This window comes from Mesoplodon bidens (assembly GCF_964165515.1).
Source record: "Mesoplodon bidens genome assembly, chromosome: 2".
Classification (NCBI taxonomy): domain Eukaryota; kingdom Metazoa; phylum Chordata; class Mammalia; order Artiodactyla; family Ziphiidae; genus Mesoplodon; species Mesoplodon bidens.
The window spans coordinates 163,950,154-163,974,431 of NC_138177.1; the positions used below are offsets into that span (position 1 = coordinate 163,950,154).

The window sequence follows — 24,278 nt, forward strand, 5'->3', positions numbered from 1 at the left end:
ATGCCCTCAAAGCTCCCAGTAGGCAAGATAGGTTTCATTATGTGGCAGAGTGCCAAGAGGGCAAAATCAAAAGCTGCAATGACCCTTGAGGTCTAGAAGCCAGAGCTCACTTGATGCCAATTCTGCCACATTCTGTTGGTCAAAGCAAGTTATACTCTATTGCTTGGCCAGTATCTATGACATACATTTGCAGCCCATCAGGTAAGGCTTAGTGGTCAGTTCAGAATGAGTGTGAGGGGGTCAGTTTGTGCCTCAGCTAAATGGGATCATAACTGTCTAAAACTTGTTTAATTCAGATTAAAGGATGTTGAATTGCGAGGTCATTAGAATGGGTCATATCCTTTAACCAGTGGAGAAACTGAGTCAGAGTCAGCCAGTGTGTGAACAGAATCAGTACATCACAGAGCCAGTCTTCATATGAAGAAACTGAGACCCAGAAACGGGAATTGTCTTCACCAAGTCCTATGGCAAGTCTGTGACAGAGCCAGGAGTGACTCAGGTCCCTGCCAGTCAGGGCACTCCTCCTCCCACTCCACCCCCTGAGGAAGCCAGAGACTGGGAATGGGCTGGACTCAGGCAGCTGGACAATCATCCCCACCAGATATGTGTCTGCTCTTTCTACACACCTGGCACCACATAGGCACTTAACCACTACCTCATCTCATCATGATAGAACTGTCCCCATTTTACAGATGAGAAACCAAGGCCAGGAGAGGCAGCTGATTTGCCCAGGGTCTCACAGATGGTGGGGACCATGTGCCTGACACTGAAGCCTGAGCTTCCCATGCTGGAGGCGAAGGAGCTCAACCTAGATCCAGGCCCCCAGGGGTTGAGAGGCAGCTCTGTGGCCCTCGGAGGTCTCAGGATAAAGCCCCCTGTCTGAGTAAGTGCTTCAGAGGCTTGGGTGGAGACAGCAACAGCCAAGGTCCCTTGGAAGCAGCTCTGCAAGTGGAAGGCCCCTGAATGATGCCCTGGTCCATGCTCCTCCCCCCATTTGCTGGATGGAAAATTTGAGGGCCAGACCAGGGCCCTCCCGCTGCACTGGGAGGCTGGGGGCAGGTGAGAAGGCCCCAGTCAGGCAGGCCAGACACACATAAGGCTGCTCTGTGGCATTCAGAGAGCACGTTTATTTACAAAGCACTTTACAAACATCAGCTTATGCCTCCCCACAGCCCCCTGCGAGGTAGGTCAGTAGTCATATCTACAGTTTACAGATGGGGAAATTGAGGCACGGAATGGGGGTGTGGCTTGCCCCATTTTAAAGAGAACTTCCCACCCCCCATCAAAAAATAAACAAAAAAAGCATACATCCTCCATCCCAAAATATACCTTCTTTCTCCAAACTCTAGGGGTACTGAGCACCCCTGATTTAATAGCATCCCAGTGGTCAGCCTGACCAGAAGCCACAGGGACCTCAACCCCAGGGGCTGTCATTCAGCCTTGCAGATTGTCACTGACCCAGGCTGAGCAGGACCCAGCCAGTGAGGCCTGAAAGTTATAGGCAGTGGGGGCTGAGGTGACTTCATTCTGCAGACATTGGGTCAAGCAGGGAAGGGACCCCAAACGGGACAGGGTAGGGATGGGCAGATCCTGGTTCGGGGAAGCTCAGAGCACATTCAGGGAAGCAGAAATGGAGGGGGGGGTGGGGATCATGAGCAAAATATCCCCCGGGCTGCAGGGAGGCAGCGGGTGGAGGAGGGAGCTGAAGTTCCCCCTGGGAGGACGAGTCTGAAGTGCCCACTGGCAAATCAGGGCAGAGTCCAGTCTCCCCAGGACCCTCAGGGGCTGAGCCAGATGGGATGCTAGATGCCAAGCCCCAGTGCACTCTCTACCCATGTCCAGACAAGCTGGGTGGAAACCCTGGCCTGGCACTTGCTCTACAGGGCCTCACTCATCTCTGCCAAGGGCTGGGATGCAATCCAGGGGCTTGAGCCTGGGTCTCCCAGAGCCGGCAGTTCTGAGCCCATCACTCTGCCGGGCAGCGCCAGGCCTCTCAGCAGGCCTGCAGGACCCCGCGGAGGTGGGCTGGGCTGCAGTCTTGCTAAGCTCCTCCTTGGCCCGCAGCGTACCCACAGAGGTGCTGAAAGGCCCTGCCCACAGTGGAAGGGGGCACCAGGATGGCCCAGCGCCCACTCCGGTAATTTCCCTGTGAGGGCTACAGCTGAGCAGAGTTGGGGGCGCAGGTCTTCCTTGTCAGTCCGGGATGGTGGCCTGGCCCTGAGTGCGCAGTGGGTGCCCCAGGCCAGGGGCCCCTGCTATCTTGACTCCAGTCCCTCCAGGTACTCCAGGGCCACATCATAGCAGAAGTGGTACTGATCCTGGGAGAGGGAGAGAAGGAATCACCAGCCTGGTCCCTCCCTAGTACTGGGGAAAAGGGGCAAGCATGAGCCCTGCCCCATCGATGGGGAGAAGGGGAGAAATGGGGGTAACATTTTGGCACCAGAGGACTAGAACCCAAGGCCCAACTGTGGGGGCCAGATAAGGGAGAGGGGTGCTGGGCGTGGACCGGGAAGTTGGAAGTGGCTGGGCAAGGGGTACATGGCGCCTCACCAGGGTCTCCACCATATTGGGTTTGTAGTTTCTAAGCATTTTGGCAGCAAAGAAAACGTCTACCAGGTTGTGGCAGCGGATCATCTCCAGGACTGTGGCGCAGGCGCAGAAGGTGCCGCTGCGGCCGCCCCCATTTCTAAAGGAGAGACACGAAAGATTTGGGGTTGGGCTTGGTGGGTAGGGCGAACTCAAGGGTGAAGGTCAGGGAAGGGCCAGGGAATCCAGAAGGGAGGGGCGGGGCAGGGAACCCAGATGGGAGGAGTCAGGGAGCCCAGAGGCGAGCAGCAGGAAGAGAAGGTTAAGGGGATAAAAGACTAGCATCCAAAGTGGAAGGTATCTAGGAAGGCAGAGCTTCCAAGAGAAACAGAGCAGATTCGAGAGAAAGGAGGCCAGACACACTCCAGGAGAAAGACACTGAGACAAAGCCAGCGACAGAAGAGGGCTGCAGAGCAGCAAGCAAAAAACCAGAGAGGAGGATAGAAAACAAACACTGGGAACACCAGCCACCCCTAGTAACACAGATACACTCCCAGTCAAACCCATGGCCTCTCAACACGGAGACCCTCCCATTCCCCCAGTCCCCAGCCCTCTCCCTCCACCGTCCCCTGTGACCTGGGGTGTGGGGTTCCTCTTGGGAGATGGGGGACGGTCTAGGCCCTCTGTCCCCTTCTCAAGGGGTCTCTCCCACCAGAACCAAAAGCCCTCGAGGGCCAGGCCCTGCCTGACTCAGCTCCCTGCCCTGCCCGCCATGTGCCCAGCCTGACACAGGGAAGGGTAAGTGCTGAAAGCATGAGAAAAGTGGGAGGCAAAGAAGTGACTGCACCCAGACGTGAGTGAATAAATGAATCTGTGAATGAGGCATGTGAATGAATGAATGAAAAAAGCTACACGCATGCAGCCATGAACAAAGACCAGAATTCCGCTGATTTGAAAAGTATATTACCGTATCGTGGGCTAAACTAACTATTCTGACAAGACTCTCTCTAATTAAATTGGCAAAGTCAAACATCACACAGAGGGTACTGGGCGAGTGTTCAGGATTGAGTCCACACCCTGGAAAGTGACTGGGCCAGCCTCGCCCGGCTGCGCAGAGTCCAGGCTGCGCTGTGTAGGAGCTCAGGGTTTGGGTGCCAGCCCTGAGGCCCTCTCTCACACTGGCCTCTGCCCCGGTCCCGTGGGGCCCTGAGCCCTCCTCCCAGCCGAGGGAGGGCCGGCACTCACAGGCAGTGTACGACGGTGCGCCCGTCCCCGCTCTCCGCCTGCCACCTGTCCACCTCGGCCAACAGGTGCAGGAAGGCCTTTTTGGAGTCCGGCGTGTCCCGGTACGCAGACCAGCGCAGGAACTGGAAGTGTCGCACCAGCAGGTGCCCCTCCTGCAGCTGAAGGTGCAGGTAATCAGCCAGGGGACGTGAGTGCCAAGGGTTGCACGGCCCCCTGGGGACCTCAAGAGGGTCATTCAAAGCCACTCAGCCCCCACCCAGGTTCTCATCCTGGAGCTCCCAGATCACTCACCCGAGAGATGTTCTGCACCCGGAAAACGCGGGTCACCAAGTCCTCGTCCGCTGTGCCTGACACGAACTCCACCTCCATGAGGCCATACTGCTGCCGGCCCGGCTCAGGCCAGTACTGCGGGCACGGCTGGGAGTGCGGGCAGAGGGGACGGAGCGGAGCTGAGCTGAGCCAGCTGGGCAGCTGCCACCCACGCCCACCCCCAGACTTACACGCTTGCCCGGGGCCCACCATTCACTCCAGACTCACCTTCAGTGCCCCCCACATCCCACCGCTCACCCATCAGACCGCAGTGCATGCCCGCCCCAGTGCGTTTGTACTGACACACTCAGGTCAGCAGAGGCAAACCCTTTATAGTGGTACACAGACACTCACTGCCGTGCCACGAGACAGCTACACCCAACACACTCACCAGCACACACACCTACACGAAGTTGCCTTCTTCCAGGGACAGGCCTCAGATCACCCCCACCCACGCCATCACCCCTGCCCCACGGCCCTCTCTCTTGCTGCCTCGGCCCTCCAGCATCAGCTCACAGGCGTGAGGTGTCCCTGTGCTGCAACACAGCTCAGCACCCCGACTCCTGCCCCAAGATCCCTCCGTGCAGTCAGGGTCCTAAATGTACCCCCTCCAGGCCACAGGCTCAAGACAGTGGAGGGACACAGGAGAAGCAGCCCACACACACGTACATACACGGGTCCTCTGGGCAGCTGGTCCGAGGCCCCAGCTTCTAGCAGCCTTCTAGCAAGGCTCTTCCTTTCTCTGGGCCCCAGTTTCTCCATCTGTGAAATGGTCCTTAGACTCCTCCCAGACAACACCATGCTCCATCTGCCTCCCTCTCTGACCACGAAGAGAGGACACTACCTTCCTCCTTTGCCTGGGGGCCTGGCAACTCCTTGCATTCAGGCTTTTACACATGCTATTCCCTCTCCATGGATCACTCATCTCCTACCTCTTCCCCTAGTTAACTCTATCCTTCCTACACATGTCAGCTCAGATATTACCTCCTCCAGGAAGCCCTCCCTGATCCATCATCCCCCCAGGCTCCTGTGTGTCCCTGTGCCAGCTCCACGATAGCCCTCTCCCTCTGCTGTCATGATCAGCTTTTGTACCTGCTTACCCCTGGACCGTGAGATCTGGGAGGGGCCGTGTGTTCTTCTGTCTCCCCACCAGGCTGACAGGGAGTGGCCCGTGAGGAAAGGTGGTTGAATGAATGAGCAAATGGGTGACCAGTGAATGACATCTGTGTGAGACTCCCTATGGGTCCCTCACCTCCATCTGAGCAAGGGCAGGTCCTTGCCACATGGGATTCCCTGTCCAGGTGCTGGAGCCCATTACCCTGCCGTTCTAGGTCATTTATACCAAGCGCCTGACTTGCAAAGAACCCAGTTAACAATCTTCCCCAGGCAGCCATTAAGAGGCTGTCATGCTCATTTTACAGCTAATCTTCCTGGGCCTCCTGGGATGGGGACCTGGGGAGAGCGGGGGCCCAGAGATCTAGAGAAGATGGTCATGCAGGGTGGAAGGCTGGGCATCTGTACCTCCCAGGAGTTCCAGCTCTGGGAGCCCTGAAAGGAAATGAGGGTAGCTGCCCCTAGGCTGAAATCACTGACCAGTGTCTGGACCAACCTCAGAAGCGACTGTCACCCTCATCATCTTCACCCCTGCCATGCACTGAGCACCTGCTATGTGCCGGGCATGACACAGTGCTAAGCATACCTCTCACTTGGTCCTGACAATAACCCCTGAGAGAACAGGTGCTGTGATGGTCCCCATTTCACAGAGAAGGAAGCTGAGGCTCAGAGAGGTAGATTAACTTACCCTAGATCAAACAGTCAGAAGGTAAGGAGGCTGGAAGTTTACTCTGCCCCAAAGCCCCCCCCATCATGAGCAGTTTCGTTGAGTGACTGAAAAAGCAGAGGCTCTGGGAGGAGGCAGCCCAGGGTAGGGGGCACAGCTCTGCCACTGCCCAGCTATGTGACCTTGGAGAAGTCACTTCACCTCTCTGGGTCTTAATTTTCTCACCTGAGGCCCATAAGTGCAAAGCAGAGTCCCTGGCATACATCAGATGCTCCATAAAGAACAGCTATTTTTCTCTAGTCTGAGCCTCGTTTTACAGACAAGGAAACTGAGGCTCTGGGAGGAAGTAGGACACATCTAAGGTTGCTACTCAGCAAGTAGGTGGCAGAGCTGGGTTCCAGCCACTGACTTTGGAGACGTGCCCTTGAATACACTGAGGTCCTAGGCTGCAGGGAGCCAGCCTGCCCGGCCAGCGGGGCCCTCACCCAGGCGGAGGTGGACTGGTGCAGCTGGTTGAGCATGACGATGGAGGTGCACCCGTAGTCGTAGACCAGCCGCCAGAAGTCAGGCGTGGTGCCCTGCAGCGGGTGCAGGGTCACGATGAAGGCTGCGCTCCGCGTGTAGCTCTGCAGGGAAACCAGGACTCAGTGCCCCGACATCGCCAAGCCTCTGCAACAGACTGTCCTCCTGCCCTGCCCACCACAGCTCTGCCCCCAAAGGACCAGGCTGCCTCCAGGGGCCCAATTTGGAGGCTGGCCAGCAACTGAGGCCTGAGTTGATGGGGTGAGCCCTCGGACCTCTAATGCCCAAGCCCATGGCCCCCAGGAGCTAAACGGCAAACGGTTCCCAGTGGGTGGCAATGGGAGCTTGGGTATGGTAGGCAGAGGCTGGCCAAGCTTGCTCCCTGCCTCAGTGCCTTTGCACCTGCTATTCCTGTTGCCAGGAACAAATTTCCCAAGTGTATACATGGCTCTCTCCCTCACTTCTTTCTGGTCTTTGCTTAACTTCACCTCTTCAAAGTGGCCCTCCTTACAAACTCATTAAAAATTGCCACACACATACCCCAAGACCCACATTAAATACTTTTTCTGCCTGGTTGTTTTTGTAGAAATTACCAGCGACTGACATTCCATTGCATATTTGTTTGTTGATTGTCTCAACCCATTCCCCAAATACAAGGTTCAGGAGGGCAGAGATTTCAGGGTGTGGCCTGTGCCCAGAACTTTGTAGGAGTTCAATAAATATTTTTGACTAGATAAATAGCTAGGTCCCTTCCAACTCCACAGATAAAAGGTCTGAGACCCCAACCCAGGACCCCAGACCAGTGACCGGTACTGACTCTGTTCCCTGCTCCCAACCTTGCCCCTCCAGGTGGGCTGGCACCAGCCTTCACCCCTTTCAGTGCTCCAGCCCCAAGTCTCCTCCTGGTGCCCTGCCTTGACCCACCTGTGCCATGTCCCCCTCCCTCTCCTGATGCTCTTCTCTTCCGATCCCCTCCCCAGGACTCACTGAAGGCTCCCTGATTGCCAGTTCCTGAAGGCCAGGCCCAGCCAGACTCTAAACCTCAGGCCTGGGCACCCAGTGGAGCTCCCTGCAGACTTAACCACCCACAGCAGACCCCAGCTGGCCCCAAGATTAGCTCACTACAACCTAAGCATCAGGGCCTCCTGGCTCCTGGGACTCATGGTTCATGAGGCAAAAGGCTTTGCATGGCTGGGATCACGTGTTTGAGATATCATGGCCCCAGGGAAGCTTTGCCCCCTTACTCGCCCATTCCCATCCAAGGCCAGGGAGCCAGTGTGACCCTCTCCAGTTCAGAGACTCTCAGGACCTCAGAGAGCCTCCTTTCCATCTCCCCATGTGCAGATGGGCACACTGAGGCCAAAGAGCAAGCTGAGAGGGAGGCCACAGATTCCTACGTCCCCATCCAAAGCTCGCCAGCACCCTCTGCCACCTCTCCAGGGCCCCGGCCCCCTCTCCCTTCACTCCCTTCAGTGGCTGGGGCCACTCCCCCACTTGCCTTCAGCTCGCTCCAGGAAGCCCCTGGGAAGCAAGTGTGGGAGCTTTCCCTCCTTAGAGAAACCCCACTGTCCCCTGCACCAGCGTGCCAAGGGTCCCTGGCTAGGAACTAGGCCAAGAAAGGCCCATCTCCCTCGCCCCTGCTGTAGGGGAACCTCCCTCTCCACGGCTCTCATTTCCACGTGGAGAGACGTCCAGTGGTGACACACCTGGCCTCGGCCCACCTTCATGCACTCCTCCCATGGGCGAGTTTGGGATGAGGACCGAGCGCGCTCAGCTCGGCCCCTTCCCTGCTTTTTTGCTGGCCAGCCAGGCCTCAGAGGTGTGCATTCAACTGCTACCGCTCCCTGCCGCAGGAAAGGCCTATCCCTGATGTAGGGGGCATGTGTGGGGCTGAGGCTGGACAGCTGTGGCCAGGAGGACCGGTCTGCCTGCCTGAGGGGTGAAGGAGCAGCCAGTGCACTTCGCCACATTGCTGAAGTCACACTCTCCGGTGTCACTGGCTTTCTTAAAACGGTAACATTTTACCTCCACCTGTCTGGCTCCTACACCTCTCTCTCAACTGGATCCAGTTTGGGAAGGAGTGAGGGGACACTCCCAGACTCATCCCCCTCAGGTAGCAGCACCTGGGAGTTATTCACTGGACCCTAAAGCCCCTGTTCTGCTTGCAATGCCCAATAAAGGTGGTGGAGCCCCCTGAGCTGGGAGCAAGGGAAGGGGCTCCTAAACAGCTCCTGAGCCCTCAGACCATGGCCAGGCTGGGCCCAGGGAACAAGTCATTACTCCAGGCCAGGTCCTGGGCAGGCTCTAGCTCGACCACCCCAAGACAAGCTCACCTGGCTCCAGATATCAAATCTCAAGTCCCAACCCCAAACCCTCCCAGCCTCCCCAGTCAAAGCCCTCGAATTACTCATCCTACCCCAGGCTCTGCTGGGCCTGACCCTGGAGACAGCCCTGTCTGAACTCCACCACCCAGACTTCTATTCAGGCCAGGGGTAATACCTGAGGGGGAGCACTGGCTTAAGTGCCCTGAATGGAAGATCCTTGGGGGAAGGAGGACCACACAATGGGCCTGGTCCCAAGAAAGGCAGAGGGTCCCCCTAATCAGAGCCCTCAGCTCTGTCCCGCTGGCTCCTGGACCTTCCCAGGTGCTGCTGGGTGGGAGAGTCCCAGAGCCCACCCCACCCCCGTGCCCTCACATCTGTCAGAGCTGCGTTGATGTAGTTGTTGGGGTCCCCGTCGGTGGAGATGAGGAAGGGCAGGCAGCGGTCAGGCGGCAGGACGTCCATGCTGCGGTTCTTGTCCCGGTTCCGGGGCAGCAGGGCGATGCTGCACTCCTCCACGTCCAGCGGCGGCGTGACCGAGTTCAGCGTCTGCAAGGAGTGGGGAGAGGAAAGGGGGGCGACTCCTGTGTTTGTGGGGCCTCCTCCCAGCCCCATGAAGGAGATGGGGCTGGGTTATTAGGCCCATTTAATGGATGGAGAAACTGAGGTCCAGAGGGAAGGGAGAGAGGGAGGGATACAGGCTCCCTGTCTCCAGGATGCACAGGGCCTGGACAGAGCTCTGGAGACTGGAGTCTGCCTCCTCAGCACCTATGTAACTTCAGACAAGCTACTGTATCTCTCAGCCTCATTTTCCCTCAACTGTAAAATGGGATAATAATGTGCCTACCTCAAGGGGCTGCTGGGAGGATAAGTGAGATAATATCAAGCCTGGCACATGCACAGCCTTCAATACGCAGTTGGTGCCATAAGGATCTTTACCAGGTGCTTGCAAGGAGCTAAGCCCTGAAACACCACATCTTCCACAAAGCAGACTCCAGGGACCTGACACAGGTGGTCACCTTCCTCCATCATGGCCCTGTCAAGGGACACCTGGCACAACAGCAAGTCACCTCCCCTACCCTCCTGCCTTCATGCTTCATGCATCCTGATTCGCAGGGTCTCCATTTCTTCTCTTGTTCTTGGGGCTCCCTATCAGGGAATCTCAGGGCTCACGGTTCTCAGGGCTCAACATCCTTCTCCAGGAATCACAGAGAACACTTCCTGTGACATCACTCTATGCCGGTCCTAGAGCACCAGGCACCCGGCATGTACCACCGAACCCTCACGGGAACCTTGGAGTAGAAAGGACATCTGGGGTCTCTCCGTACCCAGTGACCATGCTCAAACTTCTCTGGAGAAGCAGCCTTCTCCCATCTCAGTCATGTGACATGGTGAGACTGGCCCTGCCCCCAGAACCAGGCCTAGGCTGATCAGTGTGCTCTATCCCTCTGGTCCCAGTGATCAGCTCAGAAATGGGCACGTGAGATTCTGGTTGGGACTTCTATTGGGGCTGTTGGGAACGCAAAGCGCTCTCTTCCAAAGTCTTCTGACAGCAAAGATAACGTAAGCCTGGCACCATGAGGGGCCAGAGTGTGGGTCTGAGAATGAAGCCAAAAACAGAAGAAAGCAGAACCAAAAATGGACACAGACTAAATCTTGGCGTCATCATTCGAACCCCTGGATCCAGCCATAACTAAAGCTGCACCATCCTCAGACTTTTCAGTTACAGGAGCCACTGAGCTGGACTTTTATCACTTGCAACCAAAAGAATCCTAATGACTACAAAGACTGCAAGAACAATATTAACTATCTTTCTTTTCTGGGTAAGAAAACTGTGGTTTAGAGAGGTAAAGTGATTGGTTCAAGGTTGTTCACAGCTCTTAGCTAGGTAAGCCAGGATTTGAACCCAGGTTTATCTGACTTCAAAGCCTGGGCTCTTAATTTCTTGGATGCACCACCTCCTCCACTGTCTCTAAGTCCTTCCTAGTAACCCAGCTCTGTGCATCCTGCTTGGCCCTCGGTGACTCCTACAGCACTGAGGACCTCCCAATACTACACACAGACACACACACACACACACAGACACACACACACACTCACACACTCACAAACCACACCTATACACATACAGTCATGCCCCACCTGGAACTCCTCCCGCAGCTGGGAGGAATTACTCTGAGGGTCAATGCGGATCATCTCCTTGTAGGTGGCCTTGAATTCGCTGACAGGGATGGTGGTCTCCCCACACAGGCAGGCCTCCAGGATTGCATCATGGATGAAGATGTACTGCTCCTGGAGCAGGAGACGAGAATAGGAGGAACCAGGAGGGGAGCAGAAGTTAGAGATTTTAGGGTTGAGGGGGGAGGCAAGCTCATGTTTGAGGCCGGGTTGCTCTGAGGTGGAGTCCAACCACCTGTTACTACAGGTTGGACCCACTGTACCTGAAACAACCTTCAGGGATGTTTGCTCACTTATCCCATATTTCATCCCCATAATAACCCTACGAGCAGCTCTGAAGGTGAGGGGACAGCCCAGGGTCACACGTCTAGTGAGGAGACAAACCCAGTAAGCATGATGACTTGACTGTAGAACCTAGGACCTTGGCGCAGTGCTGTCTGACCTCACCCAACTGAACACAGTGGAGCTGAGTTTGGGAAAGCCCTAAGAGGCTGGCCGGCCAAGTTCAGGGATGGGAAAGAACAAGGGGACATCCTAGGACACCCTTCTGACTCACTCCACCGGCTTCGAGCTCCTGCACGAGGGACACTCCTGCGGGAGGGGAAGTGGGGAGAGGGCTGCAACCCCACCTCAGTCTGGATCATGTTGACACGCCGGGAGCAGAGGGTCTTCACGCAGTTGTAAATGTCCACGACGCCCTCACACTCCGCCATGTCCAGCATCACATCCAGAACGATGTAGCAACCCGTGCGGCCAGTGCCCGCGCTGGGGAGACAGCGGCCCAGGCCAGGTCAGGGCCTTGGGGAGGAAGCCCGGGACCAAGCAGAAGAAGAGAAGAGGGTGCCTGGGGCCCCTGGCCGTATCTACACCACACAGGGGATGGGGGATACAGGAGGAGCCAGGGACAAGGTTCCGGTGGAATGTGACAGAGGACGGGGGTGGGGCAGGGGGAGGCTAGGCCTTGGGGAAGGAGAGGAAAGAAAGGGTAAGGAAAATGCAGATGTGAAACCAGCCCAACTTAGCAGCTGTGACTGGGGAAGAGGAACAAAGGTGCTACTCAGAGAACATTAATCCAAGAATGTTCTGGTCTCCTGGATGTCCCAAAATCTCCTGCACATCCTTCAAAGCCCTAGGCACTCAAACCCACTCACATACTCAGTGGATCCTCCAGCAGACGTCATGCTTTTGAGCTCCCAGAGCAATTTGGGTGGGCTTTTATCAAAACCTTCCTTCCTGCTCCATGGTCATTGTTTATGTGGTTGTCTCCCTCACCAACTGGGAGCTCCTTGCGAGCTGGGCTGGGTCGGACCCAACTCTGGGATCCTCACATTCAGCACCAGGTTGAGCAGAGTTGAGAGGAGGGGGGAGGACAAAGATGACACCAAGATCTCAAGCTTGAAAATGGCAGTAGCAAAGTGTCGGCCAAGACACACAGCCACCGGGTCTCCCGTACGCCGCTGCTGGGGGCTTGAATTAGTGCAACGACTTTGGAAAACTGTTTGTAGTACCTAGTAAGGCTGAACACTCACACAGAGCAATTCCACTCCTACGTACATGCCTCCCTGGAAGGTGTGTGTGTGTCGGCCCAAAGACAGGTAATAGAATGTCCTTAGTAGCACTATTCATAATAGCTCAAAGCTGGAAATGCCTATCCACAGCAGAGCGGATAAACACATTGTGGTTTATTCACCCAGTGGAATAGGATACAATATGGATGAACCTTATAAACATAAGGTTAAGGGAAAGTCAGATTCCAAAGTGCACCTGATGTATGGTTCCATTTACACAAAGTTCAAAAGCATGCAAAATGAATCTATGGTTTAGAAGTCAGGATAGTGATTGCTCTGGAAGGGAGGAGGGGGGTACAGACCAGAAGGGGGCTCCAGGGGCACACTTGCTCAAAGGAAGCAAATGGATCTCAGTCTTGCCTGGTGCCTCGCCAACCCCTCACCCCCTCCATGTCTCCAGCGCCGCCTCGGCATCTGAGAGAAGGGCCTCCCCAGGTCTTGGGGTGCACACGAGGGTACCAACCCCAGAGCCAAAGCTCAAAGGGCAAAGGGCCCCTGGTGGTCATTCTCCCCTGTCCTCTGTCTCTGAGCAGGAAGGACCCAAGCCCAGTCTCGTTTAGGGACCTCCAACAGCCCCATTCCCCGTCCCTCTTCTCCCTGGGCTTCCTGGCACCCCACCTGCAGTGGATGACAATGGGCCCAGCATCGGGGGGCGTGGAGGCCTTCACGCGCCGGATGAAGGCCAGCAGCCCCGTGGCGTGGTAAGGGACGCCGTGCTCCGGCCACGCTGTGAAGTGGAACTGGCGGACCTCGTGGCGGGCAGAGTAGCCTCTCTGGGGAGACAAGAGCAGTAACAGTCAGAGTCCCTGCTGGCGTTTGTCAGACACTTGCTGTGTGCCGGGCACTGGGGTGAGCGTCTCACCGCAAGAACTCAGTTCACCCCAATGAGACTTATGAGGTGGGTATTAATGATTCATTGTACAGGTGAGCAAACTAAGGCTCGAAAGAGGAGAAACCACTTGCCCGAAGTTAGACGAGACAGATATTATACAGGAGTTGGGCTGCGATCTTCCTGATGCCAAACCTGTGTTATTAGTCACCCACCTCTACCGCCTGGGTTACACAACAGACCTAGGAGATCTTTTTGACTCTCCGGGTCTTAGTTCAAAGGGGGAAAACTATCTTTCTTCTGAGGATTTTACAGATGATCAAGTGGGACCATGATTAGGAAGATCTGGTCATCTTTGACCCTGTGGCTTTTCATGAGTGACGTAACTACTCTGAGCCTCACTTTCCTTAACTGTAAAATGGGTCTAAGGGCAAAGGCCTAATCCCACAGAGCTTTCCAGGGCTGAAACAATATGTGCAACGGACTTAGAACAGCGCCCAGCAAAGAACAGGACCGGCACCTGGGCTGCGACCCTCATCATCCTCATCGCCTCGACTTCCTCTTGGAGTTGCCAGCAAAGACGGCCACCTTTCCACCCGTCCACGGTGCTCCCAGAAGTTACCGAGCAGTTACTGCCTTGCTGGGCAGGCAGCGGGGCCCTTCCCACCCTCCACTCCTGGGCTGGGGGAGGTGGGCTCTGCCCCACCTCGCAGGCAGCCTGGGAAGGGCCCCGTGACGACAGAAGACTCACCCGCTCCAGGGCAAAGCTGCGCACGACATACTCTGCTAGGATCTCCGTCTTCACCAGCGTGATCTTGATGTCCCCGTACATGTCCGAGTCCTCTGGCCAGTATCGCGAGCATTTCACCTGGAGTCCCCGCGGGGCAGGCTCAGCGGGCTCTTCACTGCCCCCTGGCCCACCACACCCGTCCCCCACGGCCCCACTTACCCTGCCCACCTCCACCAGCTTGGTGATCATGACAATGCTGGAACAGTGCTCCTGCCACACCATGCGCCAGAAGTCGTAGACCATCTCGGGCTTCGGCCCTGGGGGCACAGAGGGTGCTTGTCCCTGAGGCCAGGTCTCCACCCAGGCCCAGCACACGGCTGCCCCGCACCACCACCCCAGGCCAGGAGACACCTGAGCCCCAAATGGGGGCTTCGTGCTCACCCCACACACACCCCACCAACGGCCAACTCATGCCTGTTGGGCCCTGGGGGTGGGCATTATCAGGGAGGGCCTGCCTGGAGACCCCCCTCATCCTGAGCGCAACCCAAGAAGCAGAGCTAGAGGGCCACGGCACAAGTCTCCAGGCGGGATGGACAGATGGACGGCTGGGCGGGAAGACGCAGCCAGAGGGACCCCAGACCAAGAGGCACAATCCACACCCGTGAGGACCGAGTCTGGCTGGCCCTTTTGCATGCAGACAGGACAGCTGGACCAGGAGCTACAAATGGATGGTGCACATCAGGGAAACAAAAACACAAAGAGGGGGCGGAGACGGATGGCCAGATTCCAGACACTCAGTCAGAGAGTGGGGCTCAGACAGACAGAGAGACAGATGGGAGGCAGGCAGATAAGCAGGGAAGGCAGGAAGGCAGGCAGAGGGCACTCAGCACACTGAGGGGCACATGGGCGGAGATGCCAGGTACCTTGAGTGGCTATGAAGTGGTTCGACCTGTGGTAACCCTGGAAGAGGAGAAGAGGGTGTGTTAAGACCCCAGGGAGCAGCCCCTCACTTGCTCAGGCCCCCTCTGCCCTCCTCTCCCAGAAGCTGCACACACCCCCCAGGGAACTGTCCCACCCTCCTGACCAGGGTGACCCTGTCCTCCCAGTCCCCAAGTAAGGAAGGACGTACAGCTTAGACACCAGTGTCTTAGGTTTAAACCCATCTTTGCTATGTGACCCTAGGGAGGACACAACTCCTTTATGGGCCTAGAGGGTCTCCCCATTCCTAAATTGGGGATAATTATCCACAATCTGCTTACAACCTGGCTGCTGTTTGAAGACAAATAAATTGCGGGGTGACCCTGCCCTGTTCCTAAAGCCCCAGAGACCCTAAGCAATCCCAGATCCTAGGCTGGGTCTTGTCAGCTATCCCAGCCCCCCACTCAGGGCAACCAGGATGGGCAATGTCCCTCCCGACTACCCCAGTCACCCAGAGCTTGGGTGGCCAGAGGAAGGCTTCAGGTTAGGAGCAAATGAGCACAGGAGTTGCTCATGGCCCTTAGATAAAATGTGTTTTAAAATCTTTGAAATCAATAATAAAAACAATAACAAATAATTAAAATAATTATTTATTAAAATAATAATACATTTTTGAGGCCCTATTATGGTCACATACTGTGCTAAGCACTTTACCTACATTATTTCCCACAAAAGAGAGGCCAAGAGCTACTTCGTCCTCCATCCCCAGAGCCCTCAGGCTGAGAAGTGGAACCAGCCAGACTCCACTCCCACCCTGGGGCCTTAGCCACCTATGAGGTCCTGCCCACAGGAGACACCCAGGGAATCAATGTAGGCAACACGGGATAGGTAAGAAGTACTGCAGGGCCGGTGCAAGAGAAACAACCAAGCTCGGCCACTTGCCTCAAGTTCACACCCTCAATACAGCTCCCAGCAAATCCTCTGGCCCTGTGGGCTTCCCAGGCCCAAGGGGCCCTGGAGTCAGACTGCCAGAGTTCAAATCCCTGCTCTGCATAGCTCTTGCTAAGTATGTGCCCTTGGGCAAATCCCTTTACTTCTCTATGCCTGTATTTTCACATCTATAAAATGGGAATATTTATAGCATTTACTTCCTTGGACTCTTGTGAGGAGTAAATAGAGTTACATATGCCAAGGGCTTGGCACCATGGCAAGCACTAAGCCAGTACTTAATCAATAACAGCCATTACTATTACTACTACTTTAAAGGCCAATGAGTACCCCTGAATATCTAAATGGTGTGAATGTCAAGAATTCCTGGAGATCTAAATGGTGTGAATGTCAAGAATTCCTGGGCAGGGCTTCCCTGGTGGCGCAGTGGTTGAGAGTCTGCCTGCCAATGCAGGGGACACGGGTTCGTGCCCCGCTCCGGGAAGATCCCACATGCCGCGGAGCGGCTGGGCCCATGAGCCATGGCCGCTGAGCCTGCGCGTCCAGAGCCTGTGCTCTGCAACGGGAGAGGCCACAGCAGTGAGAGGCCCGTGTACCGCAAAAAAAAAAAAAAAAAAGAATTCCTGGGCAGACAGTGGTTTACAACAGGGGTCAAGAAACTGAGTCTTGGGTCAAGTTGACCTGGGTCTCTGTTGCAACTCTACCACGGAGCAGCTGTGTGATTCCAGGCACTAAGTGGGCTCTTCTCAGCCTTTACTGTGCCAATCTCCTGGAGATCTTGTTAAAAGGCAGATTCAGATTCAGAAGGTCTGGGGCAGGGCCCAGGATTGTGCGTTTCCAACCAGATCCCAGGTGGTGCCAAGGCTGGGCTTCAAAACACACTCTGAGTAGCCAGGCTCTGTAAGCCTCTGTTCTCCTCCAGAATATGAGGATAATAGCAAGACATGCACATGTTGTATGCCTACACGTTCCCATGAAAATGACCAAAACACAGTCAACGTTACCACTAACGAAAAGCCTCCCAGAGTCATTCAGCCCTCACTACTGGAACCTCTCTGGGTCTAGCCTAATTCCCTCCTGCCATCTCCCCAGCCACTGCCTCTGCTTCAAGTCCTCAGGGGAGCTGCTGGGCATCTGGGGTCAGAGGGGCGCCCAGCAGAGGTGCTGCCAGTGCTGCCCTCCACCCCCAGCCTTAGTCAAGTGGGGAACAGGCTACTCCACCTAAAACCGGTTTGCCTGAGAATCTCACGTGAGAGAGCCAGGGTCTCTTCTGATTCACCCATCTCTGTCCCTCCAGTGCCCAGCACACTGCCAGCACCCAATTGCTAGTCAGTATACAGCAAACAACTGAACAAGGTTTTAGACAGATGGCCTTCAATATCTGCATATTAACTTTTTAATTGCATACATGTATTACACAATTATATCACACAGAGGACAGTGAAATGGAAAGATTTAAATGATCAGATGTTAAAGGAAGATAAGGAGACACCTTGAGCACACCCGCTTCAGAGACCAGGATTAGAGAGCGGAGGTCTTCACACTCGGGGCCATCAGCATGTCCTAGGGGCCTGCCCCCACCCCTCCCTGGCGCCTCTGAGCGGCAGACACCCACCCTTCCCTGGCACCTCTGAGTGGGTGGAGCTGGGAGACTGAAGATCTGCATGGTGGACAAGACCCCAGGGCATCCCAATGCCCCCGAAGGGAGAGATCCAGGGTCTCGTGTAAGGGTGGAGGGCTCAGGCTGGGTTTGAGCTAATCCAGAGCCATGGGGCCATGAGTCAGCCACTCAACATTTCTAAGCCTCAATTTTCTCGTCTGCCAAATGCAGGTCCCAACCTTGCAGAGTGTGATAAGGATGGCATGATGTGCCTGAGGTGCCTGGCACAGAGCAGGTGCTCAGCCAATGACACTCTTGTTAATGGACATTTGAAGATTACTTGAGCCAAGTCTCCTCAGGGCATTTCGTAAGAGTCTGACAATAACTTAATGAGTAGTGTGTTTTGTGGAGACTGAGATGTAAAGTACTGATACAATGACCTATATTCATCCCCCTCCTAAGGGGGGCGCTAGGGCTGAGCACATCCACTGCCTTCTGTGGGCCTAATATTCCACTTAAGTTTAGGAACTTTACAAATGAACTGTTCAAACAAACTCAAAACAAGGCAGAGGGTGTCTAGAAGCACATCTGGGACAACTGTCATCTCCAGCAGGTGCGACAGCCGGGACCTTACACTTTATATATTAGGTATCTCCGTGCTGTCTGAACGTCTAATAATGAATTGTATTTTTGCAAGCATAAAAAAAGCAAGAAATATATTTGTAAAAGAAAAAAGGAGATAAAAACAGACAAATTACCCAAAAAAGAAAACAATCCCATCGGACATCAACTATTACGAAAATAATATGTATTAGAAGATAAATCAGAGGATTGCTAGATGAATTGGGGTATTTTTAATTCTTAAAAGGCCCAAACACAGCACAATTTTTGAAAATAAAATACCCATACTGCTCCCCCAAAATAAAACATTCAAATTAGGGCTACATTGAGGGCAAAGTAGCGAGGGTTGAGTTTCAAGCAAACTGATGACAAAGGGATTTGAACACCAGGGAAACTAGTATTAAGGGGACTGCCTGGGGCCATCCTTGCTTCCTGGAAGGCCCTGACCCCCAAGCAGTGGAAACGCGGCACCCAGGGCAGTTCCTCCCATCGCACCCCTCCCAGGCCTGCAAAAGGTGCGGCTAGTGAGGATTCATCAGGCATGGGGAGCCCGGGACAAGGGTGACAGAGGTGATGGCCGGTGAAGAACAGAGCCTGGGGAGGCACCCGGAGGCACCCCAACACTGCCGGCCCGTCTCAGGGCAGAGGAGATGATGGGAATGGTTTAAACAGGGATCGTGTCGAATCTTCAGCCCTGGGCGGCCCCTGAAGTGGACGGTTGGTGTTGGGTGCACGGGTGGAGGGGAAGGACAGAGACAGAGAGAGACACAGCCAGAGACTGTGAGAGAGTCTGAGACATAGCCAGCCAGACAGACAGGAGGAGGAGGAGATGGAGAGAGACATACTTACTTCACGGTTTATCCGAATCTTAATGATTCCAGTGAGGGAACAGTACAAAGCAAAAGAGACAGATATTAGGCCAGAGGCAGATGGAGGTGGACGGAGCACAGGAGTGGCCAGAATGGGTGATGCCAGCAGGGCTGGCAGAGCAGAGATGTGAGGGCTGGGCAAGAGAGGGGGAGGGGCAAGTCCCTGCCGGGGCCCAAGGAGAAGCCGACGAGGACCTTGAGGAGACCGAGGCGAGGCCCCTGTCACCAAAACTGCCCAAGTCTGAGAGGTGAGGCCAGGCCCAGCCCCATAGCCCAGTCAGGGGAGAGGATGGGAGGTGGGGGAGAAGGCAAGGAATTCTGGGAAATACGGGGTAGCGCATCTGGCCACCAGGAGGGAATGAAGACAAAGGAAAGGAAAGGTCACCTCCAGAGTCCCTGACTACCCCCCTCCCAGATACATGCCTCCTCCACCTCCAGCCGGTCATGCCGCTCCTACCTGGGCCACCCTTCCCTCCCCTCTCCAGCCACCCAAGGCCAACACAAGCCCTCTGCTTCCATGCAGCCGGCCACAGCTAACCCTGGCACTACCACCACCTTGCTGTGTGACGCTGAGGAAGTCATTCCTCTTTTCTGGCCTGTGCTTTTCCATCCAGTCTGAATTTATTTTACTTGTACGCTTATGTGTCTCCCCAACTAGAATCTGTATGTTCACGGAAAGCAGGGACTGTGTCTGCTTGCTCACTGCTGTATCCCTGGTGCCCAGCACAATGCCTGGCACACAGTAGGTGCTCAAAACATAGCTAACAAATGAATAAACGACTCTCTACCAAACTTGGCTCGCTGCAGGTCAGGGAGTCTGATCAGGGTCCGACTCCTGGGCCTGTCCTGTCTCACCCTCATCCACACTTGGGGAGCAGACCCATCACCTCTCCTTCACACTCAAGCTCAGGCCCCCTGGCTGCCTGTCCTGTCTCTGGCCCCTCCCTCCGGTCCAGCCCGACCAGTTGCTGCTGTGGCTGGCAGGACAGTCTCATGGTTAGCAGCAAAGGCTTTGGAGACCCTGACAGGCTGAGATTTGAATCCCTTCTTTACCACTCCCTAGCTGTGTGATCTGGGAAAAGTAGCTTCACCTCTCTGAGCCCCAGTTTCCTCACCTGTTAAGTGAGGCCACACAATGCTAACTAATGCATAGGGTGGTTGTAGGGATTATATAAAATTATTTGGTATAAAGTGCTTAGCACAGTGCTTGGCACACAGTACATGGTCAATAAACCTGAGTTCTTATTCTTAAAGTACCACTCTGATCATGGGTAAACACTTTTAATGACTCCCTGGTGCCCCTAGGGAAAAGGCCAAATTCCTCAGCTTGCCATTCGTGGCCTTCAGCCCAGCCCCTGTCTGCCTTCAGCCTCGCTGTGTATCCCCAGAATCCCAACCCCAGCCTCTTGGCCCCTCACCGAGAGGGGATCCTTCCTCATATCTAGGCCTAGCTGTCTGCCCTCTTCCCTTCATTCTGCCTCACTGACACTCCCCCGCACCATCCCCATCCCCCCGTCCCTCAGGCCAACTCTGGCCTGCAGGAAGCCCTCCTGACAGCTGCAGCCCACCCTCTCCTCCCCTAGGCTGAGCTCCCCGGCACTGACTGCAGGAGGTGGGGGCACTCAGAACCCAGCCACGTGAACCCCCATTTATTCCCTGACAGGTCCCGCCCTGCCTGGACAGTGAGCCTGGAGCGGGCAGGGCCGGTCAGCAGAGATGACGGGGCGAGGCACTCACGTCTATGTAGTTGGCATTAATGTAGTCGGCATCAGGGTCTCCCAGCATCGGGTGCAGTTTCACTCGGTGCCGATCATCTGGAAACACAGAGCAGGTGGCCATGGGGTGGGCAGGGGCTGAACTGGGGAGCCCAGAGCTGAGGCAGTGGGGGAAGCTTCCTGGAGGCCAGAGGTGGGGCACAGGCAGGTCAGCCAGGGAACCTAGAGGCTCAGGACCAACGAGTAGGCCCTTGGTACTGCTGGAGGCAGGGCAGGCCAGTGGTTAGAGTCTGCGCTGCAGCGTCAAGGCCTGAGGTCCTGTGCTGCTCACACAAGTATATCAGCTGTGTGACCTTGAGCAGGGCGCTTAACCTCCCAAGCCTCAGTTTCCTTATCTGTAAAGTGGGGGTTCTACTACATCCACTTCACAGGGTTACTGAGAGGACCAAGTGAGATAACAGGTGTGATGCTCAGCACACAGCTTGGCATGAGACAGGCCCTCAATAAATGGCTCACTCTGCTGTCCTCCTGCTCCCTGTTCCATCCCACCCACTTCCCCAGACCCCAGGCCCTCCCCCAGGACTCACAGGCAGGCATGGGCTCCTGCCGGCCGCCCTTGACCTTGTCTTTCTTCTTTGTAGCATCCCAGCCTTCAAAAAAGCTCTGCCAGAAGGGAAAGTGGTAGTTAGTGAGGGAGGGAAGCCCCTCTCTCATAAGAGCCCTATCCCCTCAAGAGGATGGGAGTGGGACCACGACAAGGGCCAGGTTCAGGGTTAAACCTGGGGCCTGAAATAAAGTCACTGTAAATTCCTTTGTAAGTGAGGGACTAAGTTCAAGACCAAGCTGTGTAGGGGGAAGAGAGAAAAGAGGGAAAAAGAGGGTTAGAGTTCAGAGACATTTTAGAATGAGGGTCAGGTTTAGGGCAACTCCAGGTTTGAGCTGGGAAGAAGGTAAAGGTGAGCGTCAAATTAAGTCCAGGTGGAGGTAGGATGGGATTCAAGTCAGAGTCCAAACAGAGCTTAGGATTGAGAGTCAGGGTCAAAGTCAGATTGGGATTTAGGTTGGAGGTCAGGGTCAGTGTTGGTGGTCAGGTTCATATCAGGAATAGAATAAGGATCCAGGCAGGGTCCAGATGGAGAATGAGATAAGATTCAAGATAAGTTTTCAAGTCAGGGTTAGGATGAGAGTTAGAAACCAGGTCAGTCTGAGGTTAGGATCAAGGTCAAGGTCAAGGTCAAAAAATTAGGTTGAATTTGGGGACTGTCAGAGCATGGGTCCATCCAGGGCTGGGCTGAGGGCTGTCAGGGTCCACAGGGAGGAGCAACCAGGCAAGGCCCTGACGAGGGGTCCTGGCTGGACTGGGGCCGTGCACCTCATACTCCTGCTTGAAGCCGTAGCCCTCGGCCGTCTTCATCTGGTTGATGTGCTGCAAGAGGTCGGCCACACGCACCGCGGGATGCAGCTGCCCCGTGTGGTACGGGGAGCCCTTCCGGCCACACGGACGCCGCGGTGAGCCCCCCAGGAGGCTGCTGGCCTCAGTGACCCCACCACTGCGCTGGTCTCCTGTAGTCAGAGAAAGGCAAAGGGGTTTCTGATACACGCGGGCCCCAGCCTGGGGAACCCCAGATGGACTCAGGGGGCCAAGGGAGGGAAGGGAGCACGGCCAGCGTGGAGGACGCCTGGGTTGTTTGCTGGAGCCAAGCAGCTGGCTGTGTGACCCTGGGTAGCCCCTTCCCTGCTGCATCTCAGTTTTCCCATCTGTAAAGTGAGGGGATTGGTTCATATGTACTTGGAGGACCCTTCTGGTTCAGCCCCGCCACCTGTGATCCCGTGGTCCCCTCACCCTCCTGGGCTCCCCTGCAGGGCCCACCCCTCTGTGACTTCACCTGCTGCCTGCAGGGGGAAGTGCTCAGCAGAGCCCATGACATCCCTCCTCCCTTCCCCTCTTCCAGGGAACAATCTGGAACATTGACAACTCCCAGCAATTACCCCCATTCAAAGACAAGCAAGTCCCGAAACTAGCTGCTGCTGCCATCCCTTCTGCAGATTAACAGGAAGCACCTGAATAGACACGTTTCTCCTGCGTAAGCGTTTCCATTGTCAGCCTGTGCGTAGGCTCAGCCCGTGGGGGAGAGGCAGAGAGGTTCACAGTGCCCCACGTGCCCCAGGAAACTATCCTCTCCCTCCAGACCACCCACTCCCCGGCTCTCCTGGTCAGCATCCCCAAGGACATCCCACCCTGGTCCTTAGATCAGGTCCTGGGATTGAAAAAACAATCCTGCTCAGCCACACCCACCTTCCAACACTCACTCCCACACACTCATTCCCTTCTCCTGGCCTGGGAGAGGTGCAGGGGCCTGTTCTCCGCACGTCTCACCGCTGTTCTCTGCCCAGCGGGGCCTAGATGTCAGCTCTCTCCCTGCCCTGTGCCTTCACACATGCTGTTCCTCTGCTTCAAACACTCTCCCCTTTATGCCTGGCGAACTCATACTCATCCTTCAGGTCTCAGCTAAAATGACCCTCCTTGGGGAGCCTTCTCTGGCTGGTGCCTGGCCTCTAATTCCTAGTCATGACTCACAGACAGAATGAATGCAGCATCGGGACGGACGCCACCGGACGCCACCACCCCCCTCCTCTGTGCAGCTCCACTTCCCCAAAGTCCAACCTCTGCCTCTTCAAATCAGGGAGACTGCAGGCCCTGCTTGGGTTCCCCTTCCTGTGCTGAGGTTTGAAAACTGCCTCCAAGCAGAAAGGTGATGCCAGGCAAGGCTCACCTCATTTGTTTCTCTTCTCTCGGGAATCACAGTCATGAGGTGCGTGGCACCCGATGTCTGAAAACAACTGTTTCACGTATTTTATCCAGATTTCTAGTTGCTTACAGCTGGAGGGCAAGTCATGTGCCAGGTACACATTCGTGGTCCAATGCCCCAAACCCTTAGATTTTCAGATAGGGAAACTGAGATCCAAAGAGGAGAGATTTGCCTGATGCAGTAGTTGTCCAAGTGTGTTCCAGAAAATACTGGTTGTGCCAGATGACTCAACGGTATTCCATTAAAAAGAAGAGAAGGAGGATGAGGAGGGGTTCTACGTTTTAAAGGAGTCTGTGAAATGGTTTTAAACAAAAATAAGTAGGTTTCTTTTCCCTGTTAAACCTCTCAAGGCTTCCAACAAGTTAGTGTGTATTTTAAATCTCCAAGAGATGGAGGAAAATAGCAATGTTTCACCTCTCTCTTTCACCACGGAAAGCTTGTTTCATGAAACATCCTCAGGGGAACACAATGTAATATGGTGATTAAGAGACATGCTCTGGAGTCAGACAGGCCTCAGATCAAATCCCAACTCTGCATGTGACCTTGGGGATGTTACTTACTCTCCAGAAATTTCCCTTTTCATATGACAAATGAAGATTAAAACTGTTACTCTCCAAGATGATGATGTAAATATTCAATAAGATAATGTGTATAAAGCACCCAGCCCAGTGCCTGGCACATGAGCACCTGCAGATGGAGCTGTTGACATGATTAGGAGCTTCCAGGAAAGGGAGGAACCTCTGGAGTCCCAGAAAGCCAGGGCAGCTGTTTGAAAAGAGGTGGCCTTTC

At 55.1% G+C, this 24,278-nt stretch overlaps 1 protein-coding gene across 5 annotated transcripts in view; it reads right to left on the reverse strand.

Moving 5' to 3' along the window:
- Positions 1-1,107: 1,107 nt before the first annotated feature.
- Positions 1,108-24,278, reverse strand: part of PTPRU (protein tyrosine phosphatase receptor type U) — an 84,458-nt gene continuing 61,287 nt past the window's right edge. For 4 of the 5 annotated variants that reach the window (XM_081214329.1, XM_081214325.1, XM_081214326.1 and 1 more), the window contains 14 exons: positions 22,052-22,242; positions 21,267-21,342; positions 20,702-20,778; positions 14,932-14,968; positions 14,030-14,325; positions 13,068-13,222; positions 11,511-11,646; positions 10,846-10,995; positions 9,079-9,252; positions 6,346-6,486; positions 4,063-4,188; positions 3,772-3,929; positions 2,551-2,686; positions 1,108-2,318 (listed from right to left, as the gene is read on the reverse strand). In XM_081214329.1, coding sequence (XP_081070455.1) covers positions 2,256-2,318; positions 2,551-2,686; positions 3,772-3,929; positions 4,063-4,188; positions 6,346-6,486; positions 9,079-9,252; positions 10,846-10,995; positions 11,511-11,646; positions 13,068-13,222; positions 14,030-14,325; positions 14,932-14,968; positions 20,702-20,778; positions 21,267-21,342; positions 22,052-22,242 — 1,916 coding nt within the window. In that variant the 3' untranslated portion in view covers positions 1,108-2,255. The remainder of the gene's footprint in view (positions 2,319-2,550; positions 2,687-3,771; positions 3,930-4,062; positions 4,189-6,345; positions 6,487-9,078; positions 9,253-10,845; positions 10,996-11,510; positions 11,647-13,067; positions 13,223-14,029; positions 14,326-14,931; positions 14,969-20,701; positions 20,779-21,266; positions 21,343-22,051; positions 22,243-24,278) is intronic. The other variant, XM_081214328.1, reaches the window with a different exon arrangement.